The sequence below is a fragment of the Podarcis vaucheri genome (genome assembly GCF_965113315.1).
Source record: "Podarcis vaucheri genome assembly, chromosome: 2".
Classification (NCBI taxonomy): domain Eukaryota; kingdom Metazoa; phylum Chordata; class Lepidosauria; order Squamata; family Lacertidae; genus Podarcis; species Podarcis vaucheri.
In genome coordinates this window covers 87,826,357-87,854,332 of record NC_138760.1, presented here as the reverse complement: position 1 = coordinate 87,854,332, position 27,976 = coordinate 87,826,357, and the positions used below count along the sequence as shown (strand labels likewise).

At 41.2% G+C, this 27,976-nt stretch overlaps 1 protein-coding gene and 1 long non-coding RNA gene across 12 annotated transcripts in view; one reads left to right on the top strand and one right to left on the bottom strand.

The window, feature by feature from the left end:
• The window catches only part of ERC2 (ELKS/RAB6-interacting/CAST family member 2), a 529,811-nt gene that overhangs the window by 9,970 nt on the left and 491,865 nt on the right, over positions 1-27,976 (top strand). For all 11 annotated transcript variants that reach the window (XR_014216005.1, XR_014216006.1, XR_014216007.1 and 8 more), the window contains exon 2: positions 13,601-14,413. Coding sequence is in view for 3 of the 11 variants with exons in the window: in XM_082209373.1 (XP_082065499.1) it covers positions 13,757-14,413 (657 nt within the window). In the remaining 8 variants the exon portion in view is untranslated. The remainder of the gene's footprint in view (positions 1-13,600; positions 14,414-27,976) is intronic.
• LOC309525531 overlaps positions 1-27,976 on the bottom strand; it is a 382,776-nt gene that overhangs the window by 171,699 nt on the left and 183,101 nt on the right. The window lies entirely within an intron of this gene.

Genomic DNA, 27,976 nt, shown 5'->3' with positions numbered 1-27,976 from the left:
ACAAGGAAGTTTTTATTCAAATACATCATTTATTATGAGCTAGGGAAACTCCTACTCCGAGCCCATTATTTTTTCATAGGAATAGCCTTTTGGATCGGGCCCATGACCCTTCTAGCCCAGCATCCTGTTCTCACAGTAGCCAGTCAGGTGCATGCAGGAAGCACAGAGTCAGGACCAAAGTACAACAACACTCCTGCAGTTTCCAGCAACTAGTATTCAAAAGTATTAAAAGGTAAAGGGCCCCTGGACGGTTAAGTCCACTCAAAGGTGACTATGGGGTTGTGGGGCTCATCTTGCTTTCAGGCCGAGGGAGCCGGCGTTTGCTCACAGACAGCTTTATGGGTCATGTGACCAGCATGACTAAACTGCTTCTGGTGCAATGGAACACCATGACAGAAACCAGAGCGCACGGAAACTGTTTACCTTCCCGTCTCAGCGCTACCTATTTATCTACTCACACTGGTATGCTTTTGAACTGCTAGTTTGGCAGCGCACCCACGTCCCTTCAGAAGTATTACTGCTTCTGACTGTGGAGGCAGAACATAGCCATTCTCCACAACAAAATATCAGCAGTACCTAAAATATGCCAAGCGTTCTCCCCCTATAGCATCAAATATTTGTGTGTTTTTTCCATCTGGGAAAAAGGTTTTTTTCTTGTCGTCAAGTGGTAAGTGATTAAAGGCATCTTGGCAGAAAGTATGAAATAATAAGAAATTTATGTGATGGGCTTTGTTAGTTTCAGGTCTTGAAATGGAAATGCAAAGCTGCATGCATTACACAGCTTGAGCATAATCCGCCCCTTGGTTTACATGTGTCAATGGCATGATGTGGAGGCCTCTGAACAGATGTGACTGCTGCTAGGACCCATATCCTGTCTCCAATGCATCAGAAGCTGTATTGTACACCAATATGTCTTACTGCAACAAAAGAGACTCGTCCCCACCCAACAAGGGCATATAACTGCCCAGTCCCTAGTTGGACCAAGCTTACTACAGCCAGTAGGTACTCTGGCCATAGGAATGTGAGAAGATGATGGGGAGATCTGTGTAGAGATATCCCTATGTGAGACGACCCCACAACTCATAGTGTATGTGTGTGTTGGGCAGTGAGGGAACATGATGAGGCCAGCTAGGTGGTCAGTGGCCTCCTGGGTTCTGTGATTCCATATAGTTTGTTTTAATGGGCATATTGCTAGTATTGTATTCTGTACCAAACAATGTTTCTTTCCACTTTATGCATCTTGGGAAGTAGCCTATGAAAGCTGATGCCACAATAAATGAAAGTGTCACTCTTTTTGCATCACCATTCTAACAGAAGCACTTGACTGTCTATATCAGCTGCTTTCTCTGTTAACAGCAAATATCCAACAATGTTGTGAATGTTGACATTTACAGGTGAATACTGACATTCCCGTAATAAATTTGTAAGTGCCACCCACTTTTCAGCTACACACAAATGAATGCTGACAATCTCATTTAGATGACTGTCAGCATCCACTGATGTATCAGTGAGTTTAAAACATTCAGAAAATGTGTTTGGAATTGCAAATGGATAATTTTTTCGGCAAATATTGACATTTTGCTGTAAAATATTCTTGGCTGTATCTGGTGTCAGTTCTACTCAGAGTAGACTCATTGAAATTAATGGCCATAACTAATTTGGGTCCAACTAATGTTGGATACCTCTCTCTGCACAGAGATAGGTAGCTTTTTATTGAGGTCATGGCGGACATTGTCTGGAGTGATTTGATAAAGTCCTCACAACTGACAATAGATACTTCTATAGGTATTCCTCCATATGCCATGAGCTATCACCAGCTGCTTTTCTGGTGATTGAGGTATTGTTGCCACCATCGGAACTGTGTTTTATATTCAGGGATTAAATAAATTTAAATTTAGTCAATGACTTAGTTGCTTACTCCTTCTATTTAGCCAGGTGTTGATAGAGAACATTTTGCTTCATGTAGGAGGCGATCTTCAGATCCCAGGCCTACGCTTCTATTTATGTGGACATGAAAGCTTAACACTTTTCTCAGTTGTATGTTGAGCCATCACTTAAACAAGATGAATCCTAGGGTGAGTTAACAGTACATTAGAAGCAAGGAGCATAGACAAAAAGAGCATCCCTAGGAACTTGGATTCAGCCCAGTTTTCGATTTGATGATGAAGACACACTGTTTTAAAAAGTCTTTTGTGAAATATTCTTAGATGTTGCCCAGCCAGCCAATCTTTCTGGTAAAATAAATACACTTTTATTAGAAGCCCCCTTTATTCTGATGTGCTTTACATTGTTGGAAAGAGAAGCCACATTACAGAAGGATTCTGCTTGAGTTTTCCTTTCTCTCTTGTTGCTTCCCGGTTCTTGGGTCCCCCCCCCTGCTTTTCTTTACTCCTTTATTTCTCACTGTGGAGTTGTAAAGATGACCAACCGCTTATGCTTGCATAAAGCAGTTAGTTATATACAACAAATATATGTGTTTGAGAAAATCTTCAATAAAGGACTAAGGGTTGAGTCCTTGAGAAATAATTTATAAAGTGCAACACAGTTCAATGTGTGTATGCATCTCTAGGGGCCAATGCTGGCACAGAGCTCCTGATCTTTTAATCATGGTTAAGGATTAGAAGTGGGCTGTGGGGTCATGTGCTGCTTCCCCACTTGTGATTTCCTCCCTGGTATTGATCATAGTTAAGAGAGCAGTGTTAAGCATGGTTTCATTCTAACCAGGATTTCTCTCTTAACCAGGATTTGAAAGCAGCTCCAGGGCATGGTTAGCATTAAAGTTGGCATCAACAAACACTTGGGATTTGAATGTCTGATATGGAATTCGGAGAGCAATTTCCCCCTGGGTTAAGTTTGATCTTGCTGTTCTTTGGATTTCCCATTTAGCATTTCATTTGGCTCCCCTGCTTGAATTATCTGGCTCTGTTTTGCAAGAGCATCTTTGCACATGACATGCGCCCCTCTGCTTGTTGGCATACTGTCTTCTGCACTGTGTTATATTATGACCAGGATTATGGATCTGTGGGGAGTGATCTGTGACTGAGATTGGATTACATTTGATCTCTTCTAGTTCTGATTCTATAGACTGTATAAGGCTTGAGAAGGAATAGCTTTGGTACTACTTTCTTTTCCCTGCTTTTTATCTCACATGTTGAGCTGTCTGGTTTTCTGTAACCTACCAGTGACCATATCCATTCCAGTCCCTTCCTCCAGTCTGTTTTCCCTTTCTTCCACTTCTGCTTTCCAGTATGTTCAAATATCTACAGTCCTTTCAGAACTGATCCTTTAGCTCATGTTATCAACCTGACTATCATTGCATCTGTCAATTGGGCTCTCTGCTTGGTTTTGTAAATTAACATGATAATTTCACCATAAAATTACAGAAATATTGCACAATAAAAAGCTGCAGTGTTTTCTGTTCTGTTTATGACTAAATGTTGGTGTATGCTGTATTAGTAACCCATGTTAATTAAGGAGTAAGAGCTATGAATATCAGTGGTATTTATTTCTAAGTACGGTAAGTACATTTAGGATTATATCCCAATGGTGCAATCCTATACCCACTTAGGGAGTAATCCAAGCCCAAGATCTGCCAGAATGAGCAAATTTTGCTCAAGTGGATCTCTGGCTCAGGCGGCCAATTCCTGGAGCAGCTTGGCTATATCATAGAATCATAGAATCATAGAGTTGGAATAGACCACAAGGGCCATCGAGTCCAACCCCCTGCCAAGCAGGAAACACCATCAGAGCACTCCTGACATATGGTTGTCAAGCCTCTGCTTAAAGACCTCCAAAGAAGGAGACTCCACCACACTCCTTGGCAGCAAATTCCACTGTCGAACAGCTCTTACTGTCAGGAAGTTCTTCCTAATGTTTAGGTGGAATCTTCTTTCTTGTAGTTTGGATCCATTGCTCCGTGTCCGCTTCTCTGGAGCAGCAGAAAACAACCTTTCTCCCTCCTCTATATGACATCCTTTTATATATTTGAACATGGCTATCATATCACCCCTTAATCTCCTCTTCTCCAGGCTAAACATGCCCAGCTCCCTTAGCCGTTCCTCATCCTGGCTCAACCGGGACTAGTAGCAAGCTGAGTAGAGACTTGAATCTGATGCCAGCGTAAGCCCTGAAAAAAAAAAGGTGCTCTAGAGTGGGAGGTTTCAGGAGGACTTAACACTTGATCTTAACTGCATTCAGTTCAGTCATGTGACCTTGGAATCTGGCAGAACTAATGCTGACAAAAAACGGTAGTACAAGTAAAACTCTGTTTTAAAGCTTTGCTTTCCCTCTGCCAGACTTAGGCTGGCTCAGCTGGCAGTAACCCTGCTCTTGAATGGTGTTTGGATCCGACATACTTTATATTGGCTTAATGACATTAAAGACTTTATATTGGCTTAATGACATTACGCTGGCTTCCCATGCTTAGGATTGCTTCCAAACCTGGGTGTAAGTCCATTGAATTCAATGGGTGTTACTTCTGAGTAGACATGTGTAGGATTGGGTTGTAAAAGTTACAAAGCAGAGAGATGGAAAGTCATCATTGAAACCAATAGTTTCTTCTAAACTTAAACACCATGGAAGATTTAAACTCATGATGTCATTCTCAGTAGAGCTCAGGTGATGAGATAAAGAGGAAATCTTGAAAATAAATGAACCCTTATTTAGAAAGTGCTTTCTCCCACAATAGACCATTTTCTGTTGATTGAGATCTTAGTAGAGATGTTGCTGTTAAACAAAACAGCAACAAAAAATAGCACCTTTTTATCCCTTCCTTATTTTCTGCTCTTAATTAGGCCTGTAAACATTACTGCATGAAACACATCTTTGTTCAAAATCCAGAGGATTTAATCTAAAAGTAATCCTAAAATTCCTTAAACATTCAGTGAAAAATGCTAATAAAAAAGGAAATGTTTGCTCTGAGATCGTTGCACAGTAGATCTGATACTTCTATAAAATAAATCAACCAGATTAGAATACATTTAAAGTGAAAATAATTTATTACTATAGGGAGTACCTGCAAAATGGTCATTTGTTGTTGTTGTTTAGTTGTGTCCAACTCTTAGTGACCCCATGGATCAGAGCACGCCAGGCATGCTTGTCTTCCATTGCCTCCCGCAGTTTGGTCAAACTCATGTTCGTAGCTTCGAGAACACTGTCCAACCATCTCGTCCTCTGTTGTCCCCTTCTCCTTGTGTCCTCAATCTTTCCCAACATCAGGGTCTTTTCTAGGGAGTCTTCTCTTCTCATGAGGTGGCCAAAGTATTGGATCTGTCCTTCCAGTGAGCACTCAGGGCTGATTTCCTTAAGAATGGATAGGTTTGGGTTAGCGCCTCCGGCAATGGCGGATTTCCTCTGACCGGGAGGAATCCGCTTCATGAAACTAGGGTCTGGACCGCCACGGCGAGGCGGAGACCCACTAAAAACCACAGGCGGGAGAAGCCTGTGGACGTGGGATTCGGCCAGCACCTTTTGCGCCTCCCCTACTCGCGGGGAAACCCAGTTTAGGGGATCCAGAGCGACGTGGGGTGAGCGGCGCGGTGCTTCGAATCGACTGCTCTTTTCACGGAGTGAAGCCAAATAATAATAATAATAATAATAATAATAATAATAATAATAATAATAATTTATTATTTATACCCCGCCCATCTGGCTGGGTTTCCCCAGCCACTCTGGGCGGCTTCCAAAAGAATATTAAAATACTATGATACATCAAACATTAAAAGCTTCCCTAAAGGTGGAAATCTGCTGAACCCAGCTCTATCTGCTTATAAAGCAAAATCAATGGCCCAGATTTTATACGGCGCAGAGGTTTGGGGTACCTCAAAGGTTTCTGGTCTGGAACCCCCACATAATTATTTTTTAAGAGCCCTTTTAGGCCTACCCAAAGATGTGCAATCCTGCATAGTTAGGCTAGAAACTTGTATGTTGAGCATAGAGAGCCAAATAGATAAAAAAATCTTCTGCTACTGGTTTAGAGTTCAACATATGGACAACACTGTTACCATAAAGCACCAATGCTGCAGCAAGCAAAGGCTCCAGCAGCTCAGTCAGCTGCTTGTGGCTGGAAAGCCAGACAGGATGTTTGTGACTGTTGCCATGGAAACAAAGGGGCAGTCCATTCTGTACTGAGCACCGGATGTTAGCTCAGTGTGTGTGTCATATGACCTGTACTGGAAGTACATGGGTGGAGTTTTCTTCTTGCTGTTGTCGAGTGCAGACGTGTTTTTCTGTACTGATATGAGAGACAGAAATAAAGGATGTAAATAGTTTTCTGTCTGCTTCTTTCCCCTCCTGGGGGACACCAAAGGGGAGAGACGAAGAACGGTGTGTTCCTCTCACACATCTGAGATGAATCGCCGAGACCTCGCCTGCTTATCAGCAGAGTGGAGACGCGGGGAGGTCGACAGGAATATCTGCCGGTGCCTACGCTGTAGCACATTCCTCTGACCCAGGCAGAATTCCAACAGTGGTAGCAGAGGATGGTTGCTGTCCATCGGACATCTGGATGAGAGGCTGGAGAATTGTCCTCCTCTGCTCCATGGAAGCCTGTTTTGAGAGGCTGATTCTCTGCAGCCAAAAGCTGACCAGAAGAAGCTGACAGCCAAGCCGATGCCCAAGGTATGAGACTTTAAGGGCTTAAAAGTGTGAATGCAGATTGATTCATTCTCTGCTTCACGGAGAGCGTGTGTGGGAAAGCAGCTCCAACTTAGAAGAGGCCTGCATACCAGGCATTTTTGTGGTTTCCTGTCCGAGGAAAGGAATGCGCTGTTGCTAGGCAACGTCCTTCAGAAGGCTGTGCCTCAGAGAGGAGAAATGGAAAGTTACTCGAGAGGGCTGGACAGTCAGACTATGCTCCAGAGAGGCGAAAACAAAGTTTGTTTTGACTAGGTCCTCACAAACTGCTGGAAGGGACTTTCCAATGCAGCCAGTGTCAGAGTTGCCAGGTGTCAAGAGAGTAAACAAGCCAGCTATTGGATTTTAGAGGCTTGTGTTTTAGAGTCAATGCAAGGACTCAAAATGGATGCCAAGAAGGGGGGAGGCTTGCCTTCTCCACCCCTCCTGACCAATGACAATTATTCATCTTGGTCTGTAAAGATGAAGGCCCTGCTGCAGAATCAGAGACTGTTTGGGGTGATTGAGAATCCCATCCCAGCAGCACCAACGCGTGCTTGGGAGTCACAGAATGTGAAGGCTAGGACTGCTATAATTCTGTGTGTCTCAGATGAGCAGCTTGTGCATATACAGCATTTGGAATTTGCGCAAGAGGTTTGGAACGCGCTGCGTACAACGCATCAGAGAGATGCTGGTTCTTCAGCGTTGCTGTATTTTGAGAAGTTGACCAATCTGAGATTAGCGCCTGATGGAGATGTTCAAGCGCACCTGACAGAGATGAAGTTCCTGCGTCAACAGATGGTGGAACGCAATTTCCGTCTACAGGAGGAAGTGTTTTGCTTCATGATGATAAACAGCCTTAACCGCACCTACAAGGTTGTTGCCAGTCAGCTTGGTTCGCTACCTGCTCAGCAGCTAACCGCGGAAAGAGTGTGTGCCGTCGTCCTGAACGAACACGACAGACTTGCTGCACTGGAAGTGAAAGACAGAGGGAGACAAGAACAGAGTTCAAATCTTCCCACTGCTGATGCTACTGGAGAGCATGCCGTAGCATTGAGTGCCGTCCGATGCTATAATTGTGGACAGACTGGGCATCTACAGCGAAACTGTAAGAAGCCACGACAGTCAAAAGGAGCCAAGAACAGCTCTACGAAGCCTAAGGCGTCAAGCAAAAGCCGTACCAAGTGCCAGGTGAAACCTGCAAAGGCGATGATGGCGAAAGGAACCACGCCAGATGTTGGGAACGCATTCATAATCGATACCGGCGCCACGAAGCATCTCTGCCCACACAGAGAACTGTTTTCGACGTTGAAGAAGCAAAGCTTCACTGTGAAACAAGCCAACGGTCAAGAACTGGAAGCGACCGGAATTGGAACTGTGTATCTTGAGAGTCTGAACTTGACTATAAACGATGTTTACCTGGTTCCAGAACTGAAATTTAGTCTGCTGAGTGCTTCGCAGATTGCAAAGAAGGGACTAAAACTGTACTATGATGCTAAAAGATGCAAGATCTATAAAGATGGAGAACTGTTTCTTATTGCCAAAGAGAAAGATGGACTGTATTTGTTGACTTTTGATCAAAGTGATTACATGAAATGTAATACTTCTGATTCTAACGAAATTTCTCTTGCAGGTGTGACCAGTGTGAGCACCAAGAAGGTGGCTAAGAAGGTCCATAGAGCTTTTCAGCGGGTGTATGCTGATGTGATTGGTCCTTTAGAACCATCTAGAGGCGGTGCAAAATATTACCTTGTGTGTGTTGATTGTTACACTAATTATTCTTGGGTTTATATGATGAAGAAACCGCAGGAAACTTTAGAAAAGTTTCAGGAGTTTTGTGACAAGGTTAAAAGTATGCATGATGCTAACATTGATTGTCTTTTCACAGATGACAAGCCAGTTTTTCTTTTACAGGATTTCCAGAGGTTCCTGGATGAGAAAGGGATAAGACACAAACTTGCTACTTCCGAAGAAGCATGGAAGAAATGTGTCTGTGTCAGGGTGAACAAAGAATTGCAAAAAGGGATGAATGCGCAATTGCTGAGTTCACATTTACCACATGATTATTGGGCCGAATCTTTAGCGTCCTATCTTCATGTGTGGCTGAGAAAAGTCTCAACAGAGTTGGGATGTTCTCCTTTTGAGAAGCTGTTTAATAGAAAACCTTCTGTTGCCTATTTCAAGGTTTTCGGGTCTCATGTGAGAACAGAATCTCCAAGTGGGGTAAAGAATGCCAGAGGCATCTTTGTAGGTTATGAAAAAGGTCTCTACAGAGTAATTTTGTCTGAATCTGGTCAGGTGATTCTCACAAAATTTCTAGAGAGTGCTCCTGAACAGGAGAGAGTGATTGTTCACACTTTTCCCACAGATTATTCTGATGATGATGATGATGAGTTTGACCTTATTGAGTTCAGTGGTACTGATGATGATGACAGCGATAGCTCAGACAGCTCAGTTGTCACAGTTATTGAGAGGAAATCTCAAATAATGACTAGACCCTCAGAAAAGGAGGATAAACCACTGATTAAGCTTAATACTGGTTCTCCAGAGAGTTCAGAGGCTGAACCAGAAAGCAGAGAAGAGCAGCAGTTCTTACGAAGGTCTGAGAGAGCAACAAAGGGTATACCACCCAAGAGGTATTCAAAGGAATTTGCTAACCTAGCATATGTTGCTGTTGTAAACGATCAAGGACAGATTGAAGCTGTGTCTGAGTCAGAGACACAACCAGGTTACCAAAATAAAAATAAAAATGCCTGATTGAGTTAACGAATGGATTACCCCTTAAAAACTGGGTACATCATGCTACCCAACTGATGGGCAAATATGACTTCGCATTGACCGAGCTCAAAGGACTTTCCCTACACTCTCAGAAAAATATTTTAAAATGGACTATAAGGGCAGTGGCTACTAAAAATGACTTAAGCTCTATGTACCTATCCCCATGCGCCCCATTATATTTTAAACTTAGAGAGGCCCATGGACATATGTCTTACTTCAGTGAATTGACTTTTGTACAACTCTGGAAAGCTTTTACAGAGCTACGATTAAATACAATAAACTCTGCTTATAGAGATGGGAGACATAGAGGCATACCAGTAACTGATCGTGCTTGTATTAGGGGATGCCCTGAATTAGAGGACCTTACACATTATATCTTGCGCTACCCCTTATATATGGAAACAAGAGAACGGTTTTTGACACCTATAATGATAAGGTCCCCTGGCCAGAATCCTTCTGACATGATTCTATATCTCCTTTCAGACATTGATAAGTATGTGACCTGGTGTGCAGCACTTTTTGCAACTGCCGCCAGGAAAATTAGAAAAAATTATATAGCTGAGATAGCTATCAACTGTAAAGGAGATGAATTTATTTGACCCCATCTACACCAAGCTGTATCTTTCTCACTAAACTTTGTACATAATTGTCTATTGTATTATTTAATATTACTTTTAATATATTAGTGGCCCTGCGGTGATTTTAGCTTATAAATTTTATTGTCTAATGTTTCAATTTGTATATTAAGGAGTTTCTGTAGTTTTGTGCAGATTAGGTCATGTTTTGACAATGTAAATGTATTTGTATCAAACTAGTATATATTTTATTGAATGACATTGTATACATTGCAGCAGCCTTTGGCTATAAGCAATAAACTTGACTGACTGACCTGAGACAGCTGCATAGCAGCTCAGGTGCTGATTCTTGTGATTGTCTAAGCAAAGCTGACCTCTTTTTATTGCAAAACATTATCAACAGATATTTGTGGTTGTGGATCTGCTTACTCTAAAAGCCTCTGCAATGAATCTTCCTTTTCTTTTTATTCTAATTGCCATAGGTTATGAGATGTGCTTATTTGCACCTAGTCATTAGAATTGTATCACCATGTAGGGATATTGGCCTGGAGCCCCCTGTGAAATGGAGGAGCACCTATAGGGAATGAGCAGCTTAATGAGTCCCCAGATGAGGCTTAAAACATTCCAACTCTAACTGCCCCAACTAAAGGGGTGAACAAGTTAAAGTTCAAAAGGGGTAAACCTAGTGCAGCAAAAGCCTTGGGTTAGCAGGAGCATTGATACCTAGTTTGGCTGTAAGAGTTCAAGTAGATAAGGACTTCTGTCTGTTTCACTGTAGAAAAGCAACTAATACATTCATAAAAAATCAGGCAAGAAATAAAATAGTATACATAATAAGGAACAACAGACACAAGCATGTTAGCAAGACAGTTTGATGGACAAAAAACAATGGGCCATACACAACCCAGGTTATTGCTATCTGATCATTATTAATCCTGAACTTCAAAGAAGCAGGAAGAAGACTTTAATACTCTATGAATAAGATGTCCAGAGTGTGAAAATGAGTATGTAATGTGTGTGTGTGTGTGTGTGTGTGTGTGTGAACTGCTATCGGCTCAGAGGTGAGAAATAAAAGGACAGTTGTTTTACAGGGAGCATCCAAAAATCTTGCGAAGCAGTTCCTCTTCCAGGACCAGGAGGAGGAAAGCCCCACCTCCAGTGGGGAAGAAGTGCAAGGACCAGAGGATGCTGGTGGGAACCTTAACATCGCTCCTGAGCAAGCTGGACAGGAGGGAAACACGCCCTTGCCATTGCCCCATCCTGTGCAGTAGTCTGAGGTGCAGAAAGGGGCAGAGACGGTTGGGGGTAACGAAACTCTTATGTTGAGGAGGTCCACAAAAAGATCGCTCCCGGATTCTGCTAGTGATTGAGCCAGACATTAGCTTTGGGGCTCTTCGCTGTAAGTAAAGGTAAAGGTAAAGGGACACCTGACCATTAGGTCCAGTCGTGACCGACTTTGGGGTTGCAGCACTCATCTCGCTCTATAGGCCGAGGGAGCCGGCATTTGTCCGCAGACAGGTTCTGGGTCATGTGGCCAGCATGACTAAGCCACTTCTGGCTAACCAGAGCAGCGCACAAAAACACTGTTTACCTTCCCGCCGGAGCGGTAGCTATTTATCTACTTGCACTTTGACATGCTTTCAAACTGCTAGGTTGGCAGGAGCTGGGACTGAGGAACGGGAGCTCACCCCGTCACAGGGATTCGAACCACCAACCTTCTGATCGGCAAGTCCTAGGCTCTGTTGTTTAACCCACAGTGCCACCCGCATCCCTTTCACTGTAAATAGTTTGCACCAAAATAAAGCCTGTAAAACGCAGGTCGGAGTCCTGCCTGGTTACTCTCGAGCAACCGCAACAGTCACCTGACAATGTGTGACAAATTTAAACAGAGTATCAAATGGCTATGCATATTAGCAATGTTGTGGTGCCCGTTAGAATGACAGATCTCTGGAGAGATGCAAACTGCTCATGTTAAGAAGTACCTGCTTCTTTGATTGTACAGAGGATAAACCATATATACTTGAGTATAAGCCAACCCGAATATAAGCCGAGGCACCTAATTTTACCACAAAAAACTGGGAAAACTTATTGACTCGAGTATAAGCCAGTTCACCACACCACAAACCTCCTGGTGGGCCAGAGTGCGTTTTCGCACACGGCAGAGGGGGCTTCTTCCCCCCCAGCCCCTCCCGTCCCCCTGCCTACCTAGGGTGCTGCTGAGAGGCAGAGGCTGGTGGCGGCAGTGCCGGAGGAAGAAGCAGCAGCCCAAAAGGGCTGCTCGTTCCTCCACTGCCGCCAGCCTCTGCTGCTGGAAATGCACTTGGGTGAGATCCTCACTCGAGTATAAGCTGAGGGGGGCTTTTTCAGCATTAAAAAAGTGTTGAAAAGTCAGCTTATACTTGAGTATATACGGTAAATGTTGATGAGGCAGGAAGAAAAATGGGCAGGAGAACAGCACAGGTGATGGTGTAAGGAGGAGAAAGAACATCACAAAGAGTGCTTTAAAATGTTTTAATTAATTCAGATTGGAAGGTCATAAAGATGCTGACCTGAATTTGTTGAAGGTTCTAGCTAAGCTAATTTCACAATCACTTAATATTACAGGCTAGATTGCACAGGTGGTGTAGGCAGTAAGTGTTGTGTGATACAGAAGAGAGCATTGGAGTTCTATGTACTCTACCACTGTACATGACAGCCAGAGTTTACCTCATGTAATGTGTGTGAATAGACCTATTCATGCTCTCTTTTTTCCAAGAAATGGAGCCAGTTCATATTTAAGCTTCTGCTTATTATAAGGGCAAGCGCATTGGTCTGAGATTTTACTTCCATGCTCACTGTGTACATATCTTACAACTTTGAGAATGTTTGAGAATTAGCACAGTCCAAGAAGGCTATGGAAGAGCCAGCATAGTGCCTGCTGTTAAACAGGGAAGAAGACTGGACTGTAAACACCTCAGAAGTTATAAGAGCAAACCACATACACACATAATATATAAAAAAATAAGCAGTGTGGAATGGGCATTATGTGGCCCTTGTAAATAAAAGTGCCAGTTCTGCAGATTTAAGTGGCCAACTGGGCCCGTGTGGGGTAACGTGATTCTTCTAGTAAACTGGTCACAAGCTGTTGAGAAACCCAGCCAGATGGGCGGGGTATAAATAATAAATTATTGTTATAAATTGTTATATAATAACATTAACATCTTGATTTTGACTTGGTAGCAAATTATTATGAATAATGTTTTTTCCATGGCAAAGACACTTGCAGTATGGTGATTTCTAGGCACAATCCTTTTAAAAATATTTGGTAATTCTTTATTTCTCCCTTCATTCTTTTTTTAAAAAAATCCATTTGAGGCACAGAGTTAATCATGGAATCTAGTGTATGTTCTAGCAATGTCAAGTCCATCTACCTTAGCTGTGTATTTGTATATGGCATTCTTACATATAAAAACAAAAAGCCCTTTGGCAATAAAAGTAACTATTACATACAGAATTCTTCTTAGTTTGAAAATGTGCTCAGAAGGATAGTGCACTATTGTAATTTCATAAACCCACAGTTAAAATGAACCTGTGCTTCCAGGTTTTGGCATTGTCAAGTAACTTTTAGTAATCTCTAATTATATTTTTATTTTCAGATCTTCAGCCTGGAGAAGTCATTTTAAGGAATTCGTTGCCTTTTGGAAGAATGCTGTGAAGCAGCTTGCCAACAATAACAACTGGAAATAGAGGTTGAATAACCCACTTAAGTGTGATTAATTTCGTATTAAGTAGTACCTCACATTAAAATAAAAATGTATGGAAGTGCAAGAACAATCAGTAACTTGGAAGGCAGTCCTGCCAGATCCCCTCGCTTGCCAAGATCTCCTCGGCTGGGCCATAGGCGAACAAGTAGTGGAGGAGGTGGAGGGACAGGTAAGACGTTATCAATGGAGAATATCCAGTCACTTAATGCCGCCTATGCAACATCCGGACCAATGTACCTGAGTGACCATGAAGGTGTGGCGTCCACTACTTTCCCCAAGGGCACAATGACTCTTGGAAGGGCTACAAATCGAGCTGTGTACGGTGGTCGAGTGACAGCTATGGGGAGCAGTCCTAATATTGCTTCCGCTGGCCTTTCCCACTCCGACCTCCTTTCTTACACCGATCAGCATGGGGGGCTGACCACTTCTGCACATCACCACCACCACCAGATCCCTTCTATGTTGAGACAGGTAAGGGATAGCACCATGCTAGACCTACAAGCGCAGCTGAAGGAGTTACAGAGAGAGAATGACTTGCTGAGGAAAGAACTGGACATCAAAGATAGCAAGCTTGGCTCTTCCATGAATAGCATCAAGACCTTCTGGAGCCCTGAGCTCAAAAAGGAAAGAGTGCTGCGGAAAGAAGAAGCGGCCAGAATGTCCGTTCTGAAAGAGCAGATGAGGGTTTCTCATGAGGAAAACCAGGTAAGCAATTGCAAACGAAAATAATGGTATGCGGAAAAGGCAACTGATGCTTTGCTTACTGTGGTCTCCTCCAACCTGGTCTCCTCCAGATATTTTGGACGACAACTTGCATCAGCCACAGCCCTTATGGAAATGCTGGCTAGGTCTGATAGGACTCTTAGTCCCAAATGTCTGGTGGGCACCAGGTAGGGTCAGCGGCATTATTGTGTAATGATGGCCTACCGGTGGCATGTTTTGGCTTTGTAACATAATAATTCCCTGTTGCCTGTTTCTAGTTTCTAACTGGGAAGAAAGTGCCCCAATAAGCTTCACTTCATTCAGAATTTCTTTGATCCAGGAGTCTTCTCCATTAACAATGTGGAGAATGATTGTTGGTCACTACCTATTTTTTTGTATTTTCAGGACTTTTTGCAATAATACAAATGCATTCAGGAAACTTTACTATAGAAACATGTTATATATTTATCAGAGAGAGGGGGCATAGTCTAAAGATAGACCAGTAGGTCGGGCCTTAACTTACCGTATTTTTTGCTCTATAAGACTCACTTTTTCTCTCCTAAAAAGTAAGGGGAAATGTGTGTGCGTCTTATGGAGCAAATGCAGGCTGCGCTGCTATCCCAGAAGCCAGAACAGCAAGAGGGATTGCTGCTTTCACTGCGCAGCGATCCCTCTTGCTGTTCTGGCTTCTGAGATTCAGAATATTTTTTTTCTTGTTTTCCTCCTCCAAAAACTAGGTGCGTCTTGTGGTCTGGTGCGTCTTATAGAGAGAAAAATACGGTACATTCAACAGTAGCCCAATACTGTTTATTACAGTATGCAGTAAACCAACTATTATATCCTTATGTTTTTGTGCTTTCTCTGTTATTACCCCCACCGCACCCCACCCTGAACATTCTGGGCCAACTGCAAAAATAATTCCATTAGAATTAATATGTAACAGTAATGTTCCTTAAAGACATTCCTTAAAATAATAAAGCAGATTTCGAAGAGTAGCAACTAATAAACATCATTCTGATTTTTAAGGTACTCAAACATGTTGCTGGACCTCAGGTTGGCCCCAGCACTGTTAAATGCCAGCTATTGATTTCCTCATGTAATATAATTGGTGATTCATATTTCCCTTTGCAGAGAAGTCAATATCTCTCACTAGGTTCTGAAGGGGGTTAATAAGTGCTCTCTTGTAAGTAAGAGTGTATGGTATTTGAAATAATCAGAACTGGAAACTAAAAATTCATGAAGCAATCACCTAAGATTCCTCATAGAGGGAAGAGAAAATGAAGCTTGAGGAAATCATCTTGCCTGCAGTTGGATATTTTCATGACCATAGAGGGAGGAGGAGGAGGAGGATGTTGGGACAGGATACGGGACAGATAGTTCACATGACACTTTAGATTGGTGAATATAGTTGGTGGCATTGTCAAATTTCCTTGCTTCATGTTGATACCTTACGAACTGAAAGTACACTTTGTTACACACGGATTCTGTTATTCCAATGATTCTAGCATTTTACCAAGCTTTCATTGGGCGTGTGTCTCTTTCTGTGGCATTGTGCATTTAGGAAGTAAACTAACAGTGGATGACTGGAGGAATTTAGGCTGGTGCTTTGGGAACCTTTTCGCTTGCTGTCCCTGCCTCCATTCCTGCTACCTCTCCAGCATGGCTGGCTAAGAAACTAAAGCAGTTTGCCAAATTAACCTCTAAGGCTACAGTTGGGGATTATAATAATTTATGAGTGATTTTTCTTTTTAAATCACATATATTGAAAATGCTGATGTGAGAAGAAACATGAAATTATTGTTTGGGTAGTTGATTTCTCCTTTCCAGGTAATTTAAGATGACAGAGATTTCCCCCTCCCCGATGTATTATTTTAGATTCTCTAACTAATTTGCAATAAGTATAGAAAATGTGTATTGCTTCAAATTTGTATGATAAGTTTCACTTATTTTGGAGGAAAAAATGTTGCTGATATTAAAAGGTATTTTTGCACTATGATGTAATTGGCTGTGTCTTATGAATTAGGAAGACGCAGAATTAGCCCCGAACCACTATAGCAATTTTCTTCAGTTACACATGGTGTTTTGCATGCAAATGGCTGATATTCACAAGATAATTTATTTAAAGAAATTCAACATTAAGGGTTGTGTCTGGTGTTAGTTATATTCATAGCAGACACGTTAAAATTAACAGAAGTGACTTATCTTACAAGTATTAATTTCAGTGTGTCTACTTTGAGGAGAATATAGTTGGATACAACCCAGAATATATATTTTTTGTGATGCTCTAGTTTCTTCTTTGTAATATATTGTCCCATTAATGCTTTCTTTATTCCATGCAATCAAATCCTCTTTTTATAAGTGAAGAAAGTACAAATAATGTTTTTTTTTTAAATCCTGTTTATGTGGAGATGGAGGAAAGTATAGAAATACTTGTTGACTGAGATATGTTAAATGGTATGCATGCAAAACATATATATATACGGTAGTAAACAAATAACATAATTGTGCAATCCTAAAACTATTGTAAAGTTAGCTGAGGAGCCTTAGGCAGCATGTGTGTTGCTATGCAGGTGGAAATGGAGCCACACTGGCTGAATGGCTCTTAATGCTGCCAGAGGTCCTCCAGTATGCAGTGGGTAGCTCTAGCAGCATAGATGTTCCTCCAGTGATGAACATCTGGCAGAGAGGGAAAAATTGGGGCATGTCTGCTAGTGTGGCTATGCTACATCCAAAGCCCTTTTGTTTCCATGGCATGTCCACGAAACAAGATGACTGTGCCAGTCCTGTTGCCAATGTGGACAATTCCAGTGGGAGGAAAGAAGGAAAAACTGTGTCCCCCACATCTTCCTCGCTGCCCATAGTGAAAGAGTGGGGCAATGGACATGGCGGTCCCTCCGCAAGTGGATGTCTGGGATATCTCCCCCCGCCCCCACTCCTGAATGTAAATGTGTGTTAGGATTTCTCTGGAAAAGTCGTCAGCACCTTAGAAACTAACTTCTGACAAATTTATTGGGGCATAAGCTTTCATGGCCTAGGAGTCTCTTTCCTTTATCAGATGCACGAATCCTTTGGCAAGTGGATGTAAAGGGAAAAGAATGTAAAACTTGGAGTTAATGAGGCTGAAATGCAAATTGGAGCTTAACTGTATGCAAAATAAGCATGATGACCTGACACAACTGCACTAATTAGTGATAGCAGACATATTTTAGCATTGCAGAATAAATTAACCCCCATCGTGGGACAGGAAACCACTGTGAAGAGGAGTAGTAAGGCAGCTCTTTTACATCGGTGTTTCCTTTTGAACTTCCTTTGTTCAAGGATTGCCACCTTATGGTCATTGATCATGTACTGGTTGGTTGAAGTGTTCTCCTACTTGTTTCTGAATATTGCTTTTTTTTTTTTTTACACATCGTACTCAGTTTAATTTATTCTTTAGCATAGGAACCGGGCACTTTGTCCTTTGTGGAATGCAGGAAGGCATTTCTGGCAGATGAGAATATATTGCATTGGAAGAGAAGCAGATGAATGATCCCCTGATGTCATAGCTGTCAACTTACAGATTTGAAAATAAGGGACCGGCAGCCTCGAAAATAAGGGATCAGCCGCCAAAATAAGGGCTCAACAATTACTTTGATAAAGTACATATTTTGTTGCATGCAAATGGCTTTAGATAACTATTAGGTCCATAAATTACCATATAGCATATATTCAACACAAAAAACAGCAACAATTTGTTGTTGACAAAGGACAGCCGGACATAGAAAGGGCCCCATTACCTTCAGTAGCTTATTTAAGGGACATCATCAATAAGGGACAGCAGCGGGACATGGCGCTGGGATAAGGGACTGTCCCGCCAAATAAGGGACGCTTGACAGCTATGCCTGATATTGTGGCTCGCATTATTAGGTACTGTAAAAGTATTCCTTTAATAAGGAGAGAGTTGGCATTTGAGTTTGTTGTAGGGTCTGGACCCTGTGTCTGTATTGTTGGTATGTAGCCACCTAACTGTTTTAGGTTGGGTGTGGGCATCTGTAAGTATTGCCATATAACTCCCCATTTTTTCCCTTTTTCCCTTTACACCCGAGGATTATACTTCATGCATCAGATGACGTGGACTTGAAGTAAAGTGAAAGCTTGTGCCACAACATGTTAGTTAGTTTTTAAAGTGCCATAAGACTTCCCTGGGTTTTGCTGCAACAGATTAGCAAAATAAAAGCATGCATGCTTCCGATATCCATCTTGCTTGGGCACAGTAGCCTTTAAAACATTATCTGCTTCTTGCTTTGGGGGGCATCAAACTGCCTTTCTCCTGAGTTTAGCATGAGATGGATAAATATATTATAATGCGTGGCCATCGCTTCCATGAAAACTCTACTCATGGGATTCTCCTGCTGGTGAAATTGGGGGACGCAATTTCCAGTGAATGTTCCTCCCCCTGCAGCTATTGTGTGCATCCACCATGTGTCATGAAGAATGTGCACATAATCTGTCCATGAAGAGGCCATTGTGCACATTTCCCAACCAATAATCTCATTAGGCCAATGGAAATGTGTATTATCTCAGTTGCGTTTTGTACATTCTTTGGGCCTTATACACATTCTCCAGTCAATATGTTTACTCTCCAAGAAACATACCCTGTGCTTCTCTTTCAAGTTCAGAGGTGGACAACCAATGGCCTGCAGGCCACTCCCACAGATCATTGAGGGGAAAGAGGGCATGGTTTTGCTCTTGCCAAGTTGATTCCGTTATAAGCACTAAACTGTTGTTGTGAAGGGTCACTGTTCTTATTTTGAATATTACCCCAAAGATGGGAATGACACTCATCACCATTGATACCACAGGGGATCCAGTAGATGTCCACAGTAGTAAATACAATAACATTCCACGCACCATTCCCCATTGTATCTGGCATGCTAGAGAGAGGTATGCATCTCTCTGTGTAAAATGGGGGCATGGTATTTTCAAAGTAACAAGATTAGTGATATTAGTGCTTTCAGAAAATGCAGTTTTAATAGAAGAGGAATATTGACATAGTTCCACTCAACAACTCGGATAGAGAATAGGATTCTCCTTCAATAACTGAATTACAAGTGTGAGTTTATTGCACAAAGAAACCATTGTCTCGAAAGCCCTTCAGCCAAGATATCTTGAAATTTCTATTGCAATTGGTATATTTTCAAACTAGTTAAGCTCTGAGTTTTTACCCCTCCCCCAAAGCAGAAAGTGCTAAATCATTCTGAGCATTGCTAATGCTATGTGCTTAATTCTGCAAGTGTCCTTAAGCCTTGTGGCAGTGTTCAGTGAAAGGTGTGCAATATTAACCCCCATAGTAGGTATTTACACTCCCCTCTAAAGAAACCTCAGATGTTTTAGGGAAATAAATCTTGAACTTTTTAAAGATTATTTGATATATGTGTAAAAACCAGCTCTTGGGTTTTGTCTTCTTCTTCTTCAAAATAGAATTAGAATTTAAATACCTCCCTATACCTGGAGGTCTCAGGGCAGCTCACAGAATAAACTTTATCTAACTCTTGACCAACAAATAGCATTAAGGATAGGGCAGTGAAGCAGAGAAAAATACTATGAGGTAAGAGGTGGTATGTTCCTGCTGGCTAATAATAATTCTACAAGACAAATATAAGAAATGATTAAATAGGACAACACTGAAGGATGGAGAAAACCCAGTTCTTCAGTCCCACCCTCAAAATGAAAGTAATCCAATTTGAAATTCACCGTGTTGGGTGCATGGCTACCATTAACTGTTTTGGTTGAAGCAATTATTAGTCACATTCCTGAATTGGAATCATGTTGTGCCCTTCCATATATCTCCAATATTCAGTCCCTGTCTTTTATTTCCACTTACTGGCAAAATATACTTGTTTCTGCATTCTTTCCCATTCAAAGATTTATTCATTTCAGATCTGATGAGGTAGCAGGGAGGGCAGGGGATTGGATGTTTTGTAAATGCTGCTGTTGTAAGCACCTACCTTCATAAAGGGCTTAAAAAAAAATCATACTTGGAAAAGGCTCTGTGACATTAAAGATCTGCCAACCATGGCAGAAAAGTCATCTTCTGTGTTTTCTTAATTAAGACACCCATGCCAGAGGCCTTAGAGCAGACAGGAAGCATAGTGAATTGGTTTAAGCTTTTGTTATGAGTTGTTGCTCCATCACTGTGTAAGTAATAGAGTGGTTAATCCCCAAGGCCCTCTGTGGCCCTCCGATGTAGTTGGACTTCCCACACTCTTCAGTCCCAGTAAGTTTGGCCTATGGTCATACTTAGCTGTGAACCGGATACATCTTGGGCGCCATCCCTGGTCTATCCCTAGTTGAAGACTGAAGAGGTCCCTGGGACAAATGTAGTTCTTGCTTGCTCACAGCACACCTTTTCGTATGGGAATGGTTAGGATTATTGACATTCTGGATTCCTGAGTCCACATTTGAACGCAAAATTAAAGAAAAAGAAATATACAAGTTTTAAAACGTTCTAAGGTCTCATGCGCAGATGGTGTGAATATTTGCCCTCTGCATTTGTTCATTGTTCTTGGACTTCATTCACTGGAAGAGATATAACGCATGAAGCTTCCTGCTAGGATTATAGAGAAAATTCTTTAAACATTCTGATGTTGTCAGAGTTTGGGTTGCCAACTTTTGTTTTCCTAAATTCTGGTGCACCAGAGTGATTGCTTTTGAATATATGAAGCCCGACTCTCCTTTATGAAGGGAACAGCCTGGCCTTTTGTGGAATCTGGTATCATGTGTTTCACCCTCGGCTTGGCCGTCTGCAGTGCCAGCAGCCCACTGTATTTTGGACGAGGTGACTGGAAGTTGCCAGACTGAGTGGGAGACCGTGGCCTGTGCTACATGGTTCATCTGTTTGCGGCTTGAAAAACAGCAGTCACCACTCTTACTACGGAGAGAATTTCCACATTGGCAGCATAGTATGTGTATGTGCATTTGGGTTTGCATTCAGAGAACAAAGCATTTGCACTAACCAACAATAAAATAGCTTAGCTGGTTTTCTAGTTTTGCGTCTTCCAGTTCTGGCAACCAGCCATGAAGCTAAAATTCTGGCCACTTGGCAACCCAACTCAAAGGAAGATGAAAAGTATATCTAGACACACAAATAAACGAGTGCAATACTATGCATCACTTTAAAAAATATTGTACTGCTTCATTACATGAACACCTCACACAATCTATTTATTACAAGACATGCAAAATACTGTTATAGGTCAGGACAAAAAAAAATCCAGGGTAAAATTGACTGGATTACTGTCTGTGGAAACATAAATTTCATTAAGTAATGTAACTGTTGGCTTTACAGGTGATTTCTTTCTTTCTTTCTTGACATATTTTATCTATCAAATTTGTCACACTGTAGATTATTTTACCTTTTATTTTTAATTTTCTTGTATGATGTCATTCGTTCTGTGATTAATAAAAGATAAGTGAGAAAAAATATCAAGTCATGTGTAATATTTATAGCTTCAACGGTAACAGTGCTTCTTCAGTTTGACAGTTCACTGATGAAGAAATAGCAATAAATTACACTGTCTGTAGTCACATGGAACGTTTGATCTGTAAAATAATGGATGCAAATCCGGCTAAACAACAAACACCATATCCAATTCATGAACATATGTAGCACAATAGTACAGAAAATGTTGTTTATTGCAAAATTAAGATGAGAATTCTTTGCTTTCACCATGCTCTTGTGCAAGTTTACCCAAATGTAATTCTTAACGTATGGCACTTACTCCCAATTGAGTTTAGGTTTGCAACCACAATGATACACGGGAGTTTGCACTCCTATGCAACTTAATATTACACCTTTTTCTTTTGAGTAGACATGTATAGGATCACAGTGCAAGTCATATGCACCACAATCCTCTGCAGGTTTACTCAGAAGCAAGTTATTCCCTAGTATGCGTGTTTAGATATGCAGCCTTAGGAACACAGTGAGGGTTGTTTTAAACTTTTACTCAGTGCAGACCCATTGAAATTAAGGACCATTACTAACTTGGGTCTATTAATTTCAGTGGGTCTACTCTAAAGAAAAGTTAGTTTAATTAATACAACCCTGATATTTTAGGATTATGCAATCATCTAGTGTTTCCTTGTACAGTGGTACCTCGCAAGATGAATGCCTCGCAAGACGGAAAACTCGCAAGACGAAAGGGTTTTCCGTTTTTGAGTTGCTTCGCAAGACGATTTTCCCTATGGGCTTGCTTCGCAAGACGGAAACGTCTTGCAAGTTTGTTTCCTTTTTCTTAAAACTGTTAATACAGTTGCGACTTGACTTCGAGGAGCAACTCATAGCACGCGGTGTGCGTCTCTGTAGGGGCAAGAACGCGTGAAGGCGGGTTCTGAGGGAGAGGGAGCGGGAGCTTTGTTTTGGCGAAAAATAGCAAGGCGCGCACACTTCCCTCCCCACAACTCCCAGTTAGGGAGGCCAGGCTCCGGTGCTCTTCGGACGGGGCTCCTTCCTTCTCCCCCCCCCCCAGCGCCCTGGCGGTGACAAGAGGAAGGAAGAGTGGGGAAGGAAGAGTGTAGGGGGCACCTGGATTCTGCCCTAGTTGCTGGGCAGGCACAGGAGAAGACCATAGAGGTGACAGGGCCAGGAGCTTGCATTTCCTGCCCTTTTCTGGAAAAGGCGGGAACGCCATTTTGTTTCATCAACTCAACATTTCTCTTTCAAACAAGTTTTCTAGTACTTCGGTCAGCTTTACATAAATCCAGTACTGTATGTATTTGTTTGTGTTTTGTTTGTGTGAACTTGTTTGAGATTGTTATGGATAAAAAAACCCTTATTGTTTCTCATGTTAAAATCTCATGTTAAGGTAAATACAACTGAATGACTGGCACCAAATGTTCTATTCTCTGCTCATTGTTTTAATTTTATTTTTGTCTTTCGAAGGGTTTTTTGCACTTAATTGCTCATTTTTAACTTTCTGTTGGATTGTATTTTCTTTATTCCATTCACTTTCATTCACTGAAACTGAGGACATTTTAGGTAAGTAACATAATCCATTTTACGTTTTAGTGTCTGTGTTCAGAATGTGGAAAAAGTGAGTGCAAGTGTTGGGGAGACTGTGGTAGTTGATGTTGTGTGTTAGTAGTGGTGCTTTCATAAATGCATATTTAAGTATAATGTTCTGTGGCTGAAGTGCTCATAGATATGTGGAGTAGATTGGTTTTTAAAGTATTCAATCACTGTAGCATAAATGATCAGAGGTGGGTGGAAGATAAAAATGGGTATTCTGAGTTTAGCTGCTGTTTTGGTATGTATAAACCTCCAATTAGGAATGTTCTCAATACTGTTTGTAGTCTAGGCAGCCGAGATTGTTTTCACCTAGTGTTCAAAACAGCAGACTATTGTCCCATGTGGCAAACCACATCACCACATCTTCTCAGAGAAAATATTCCAGACTGATTCCTCCTAGGCTGGCTGTTGGGTTCTCCTGGACCAGTAGGCTTCTTGTTTCAGTAGAGCTTTGCTTGAGTACCTGAGGTCTGGCATGGCTTGTCTTTCTAGTCTTGTTCTTCAGTTCTGCTTCCTGACGTGCCCTCTGATGCTGACTATCTTTGGTCCCGACTCTCAGCTCCCAGCTCCTGACTCACGCCTGTGGCCTAATCCTGACAACCAGGATCTTCGGAAAAAGTCCTTTATAAAAACCTCTTATTGTTTCCCCTCTGTATTGGTTCTGTGCACCACATGCACCACGTTGGTGATCCCCAATATACCTAAAAAGATTGGCATCTTTTTAGGATGAAATATGAGGATCTCTTATATTAAATTATTTTCTGAACGCGAGTGTTCATTTTATAAGAATACAGAAAAGTTAAAATTTCAGGGTAATCTTATGAAATATTTCACTGCCAAATATTCCAGTGTATACATCAAACAGGCTTTCTTGTCACTGGTAAATTCTCTTTATTCCCTCCCTGTAGGTCTTTGTGTGATAATACAATAACACATTCTTTTCAAGGTGCAAGCACCCCCCACCCACTACCTTTTCCACCTGGGGGCTCTGCTATTTGAAGAAAGCAAAAATTACTCTCCCCTCTTCCACTCTGCTGAAAAAGAGGGAGAAAACTGTAGAACTATTAAGTTGCTCCCATCTCATTATAACTTCAGAAATTTTTACTGCTTCAGACACTTCCCCTCATTTTAGTTCTCCTTCCTTGGTTTTCTGCTTGGTGTTCCTAATTTTTCTGTCATGTAGTTGACAGTGCCTTATTCAATTAGTTTACAGTAGAGGATTCTACTGTGTATGCTGTATCTGATGTACAGAAACCTTTATGGTGGAACATGAGTAAGACTGTGCACACAGTTTTGAAAATGTATCCCATATGATATTCAGTCGACGGATCTAATACTTCTCTCACATTAACACTCAACTTGAAAGAATTGAGTTTCTGTCTGTGATAATATCTCTTTGCAGTTCAGGAACGTAGGTATTTAAAAGCTTCCAGTTGTTTGTTACTTATCCCTTGCTGAGGATATTATATTGAATTCCAAGTGGTGATACCTTGGATATATTAGTGGTGGTCTGTTATATTTAGAAAATCGAGCTGAATGGTGCGATACTGTTTTATATGTGTTATCTGAACATGGGGACTATTGAGACCACTGAGGTAGATCGAATATAGTTGAAACAAGTTGCTTGTTATATGTGAATGGTTGTCTGTTGTATCAAATGTTTGTGTAACTTATAGTTCTATATTTTTATATTCTACATCTCAACTTGTTTTGAAATAATTGACATGAGTTCCTGACTTGAGAAGCAAACTACTCAAAGAGTGAGAATTAGCCAGATCATCATAGTGAACAAGTTTTCTTATATTTTGGCCTTAGAGTTGTTGAGGAATAAGACCTAGGGGAAGGGCCATGGTTTGGTAGCAGGGCCTCTGTTTTGTATGCACTAGGTTCCATGTTCAATCCCCAGCATTTCCAGGTAGGGCTGGGAGAAACCCCTGCCTAAAACTCCAGAGAGCTGCTGCCAGTCAGTATAGACAGTACTGAGCTGGATAGACCAATAGTCTGACTCTGTATAATACAGCTGCTCACGTTTCTTTGAATAGGGCTCCTCTTGTCTGTCAGCTCTTGTGTTTAAAGGTATGCTTCATTGCAGAACTGTGTATTGCCTTAACGCCGAAGGGATAGTCATGATTCCTGTCAGTTGCTGGATCAGACCTGTCTATGTTTTTGCTCAGAAGTCTCCATCAGTTGTGCTTTCTCTTGTAACATTTGTCACCGTGCTTGCTATGTTATTTGTAGGGCCAGCTAAGGTTTATTGCCTGTAGCAGAAGCAAAAGACTCTCTTAGAAGGTTTGGTTTGTAGCATGGAGGATGAATACTTCAGTCTCAGATTTCCTCCCAGCATCTGGCGTAGTCTTGTTTTACCCAGTTTTCTATAATTTCGGGTAGAAATTTGTTCTTTGTGAGACACCCTAAAATGAAGACGAAGACACTACTTTTCCCTCAGGAAAACACTAAGGCAACAAGCAAACAAACAAACCTTCTTATTTTATAGAGAGAGAAATGCCTGGATTTAACTCTGTCAGTGTGAAGTGTTCTGTTCTGAGTCGCACTGTGGTGAAGAGAGGGTGTATTCTCAGCCCCTTAAAAATGAAATTAAAAGGTTATGTTTCATAGCAAAAACCCCCCTCATATTCCTGTTGGATAACTTATTAGCTTTTTTGCTTTCTCTGTGCCTGAGAAGAAACAAATGTGTTAACCTAAAATTCCGAAATCCAATGCAGACTTAAACATGCTTAAACCCACTAAAATCAATGGGCCTAAGTATGCTCTGCTCAGATTGAATTGTGACCCTGTTATATTTGATTACAAATACAAAGTACTGTTGAATTTTTAAACAGTAGTCTGGACTAAATACTGCTTAATAACTTGATAGAAACCATTAACCCCAAAATTTAGTGCAAGGCCTCTTGTGCAAGCCATTTTCCTTCTCCCCTTACTGTGTGACCATTCCCGAAAACTCTGGGTGAGAAGCACCAATGGACAGAGGAAATAACTGGAAATTGGGAAAAGGAACTTCGTGAAGCCTTTGGATGCTGTCCAGTGTTTGGATTGTTCTTAGAAACTCATTAACTTAAAAAATTGTCAACAAACAAGTTGATATTGGTTGAAATCATTCTGTTTTTAGGGTTGTCTGTAAAAGCCTTCATGTGGGTGGGCTTTCATACCCAACTCCCAGGTTACAACTTCAGGTACAGGCTAGTGGACATGTATGTACATGACAGATAAGAACACACAATATGTGTTGGCAGCGAATGAAAAGTGGCGTGATGGGATCTTTCTAGATGCTGCAGAATTGCATACTCTCAGAAAGACTGTCCATTGCTTAAATGGGATTTTTGCTGCATTGTGATAATGGCCACAGGTTGCTGCTTTTCCTATTACTGGCTTCTTGTCAAGCAGATAAGCAGGGTGGAGACTATTGTGAATTCAAGCTCCCAAAAAATTTCTGAAGATTCTTAGGAGAAAGTATGACATATGAGTAGGAAAGAGAAATATTTTTGTTTGCCTTCAGCTGAGGAATATTTCCTGGTTACTTCTCCCACTGTTTTGCTTTTGTTTAAAAGAGATTGGCCTGTTGGAATGTTTTGTCAAGATAACAGTATTCTAGTACTAAAATAAATAGCTCTGCCAAGTCACAATGATAATTTTCCATACTTGCATTACTTGCTTGTCATTAGTTATGCAGCTATAGGGATGCTACTATTATGTCTATATTACTTTTCTTTTTAATCTTTTTAAAATTGCGTCATTTGATTAAAGAGGTAGGCATGCATAGAAATGATAGACCAAATAATATATTTCAAATTGTACTTGTAAATAAAAATACAACCCAGGGTTCCCTTTGCTTTCTGCTTACCCATCCATAATAAACACTAAACAGGCCTTGGGCGAAAACGCTGCCCTTGATAACACAGAATGGAATGTATGGATTGTAATAGCTGGTAAACAAGCCCACTCAAATTATTTTTTAGGAAATACATCACTGAATATATTTTAATAGACAGATCTTTATTTTGCATTATAAATCTACAACCTAAAAGGCTAATTTGACACAAACAGCGAATTTCTGTTGAGGACTGATCACACTGAAATAAGAAATAATAAATCTTCTGATTATTTCAGAAGATTTAGTAAATGTAAAATTCAGCAGCAAAATCTGCTCTTCAGTAGTGCAGAGTGGCCTTTTTGATTACCTAGGATTAAAGGTAAGAATACTAAAAAGGCATCTATTATTCATTGTAAAATACTAAAAATGACCTGAATTGTGTTCTGATGTGAACTGGAAAGTCTAACCTGCTTTTTGTATTGATTTTTCCAAATAACATGAAATAACAATCCTCCCAACCAACATTACCCCCTTCCTACACCGCACCCTCCAAGAAAGTCTCATCTGTTGAGAAAAGATGGATGAACCTTGGTGGAAGATCCAAAAAGGCAGCATTAGTTACTATTTAGGTAATAAGTAGTAATAGTTAAAGGTCCATTAGGTCCAGTCGTGGCCGACTCTGGGGTTGCGG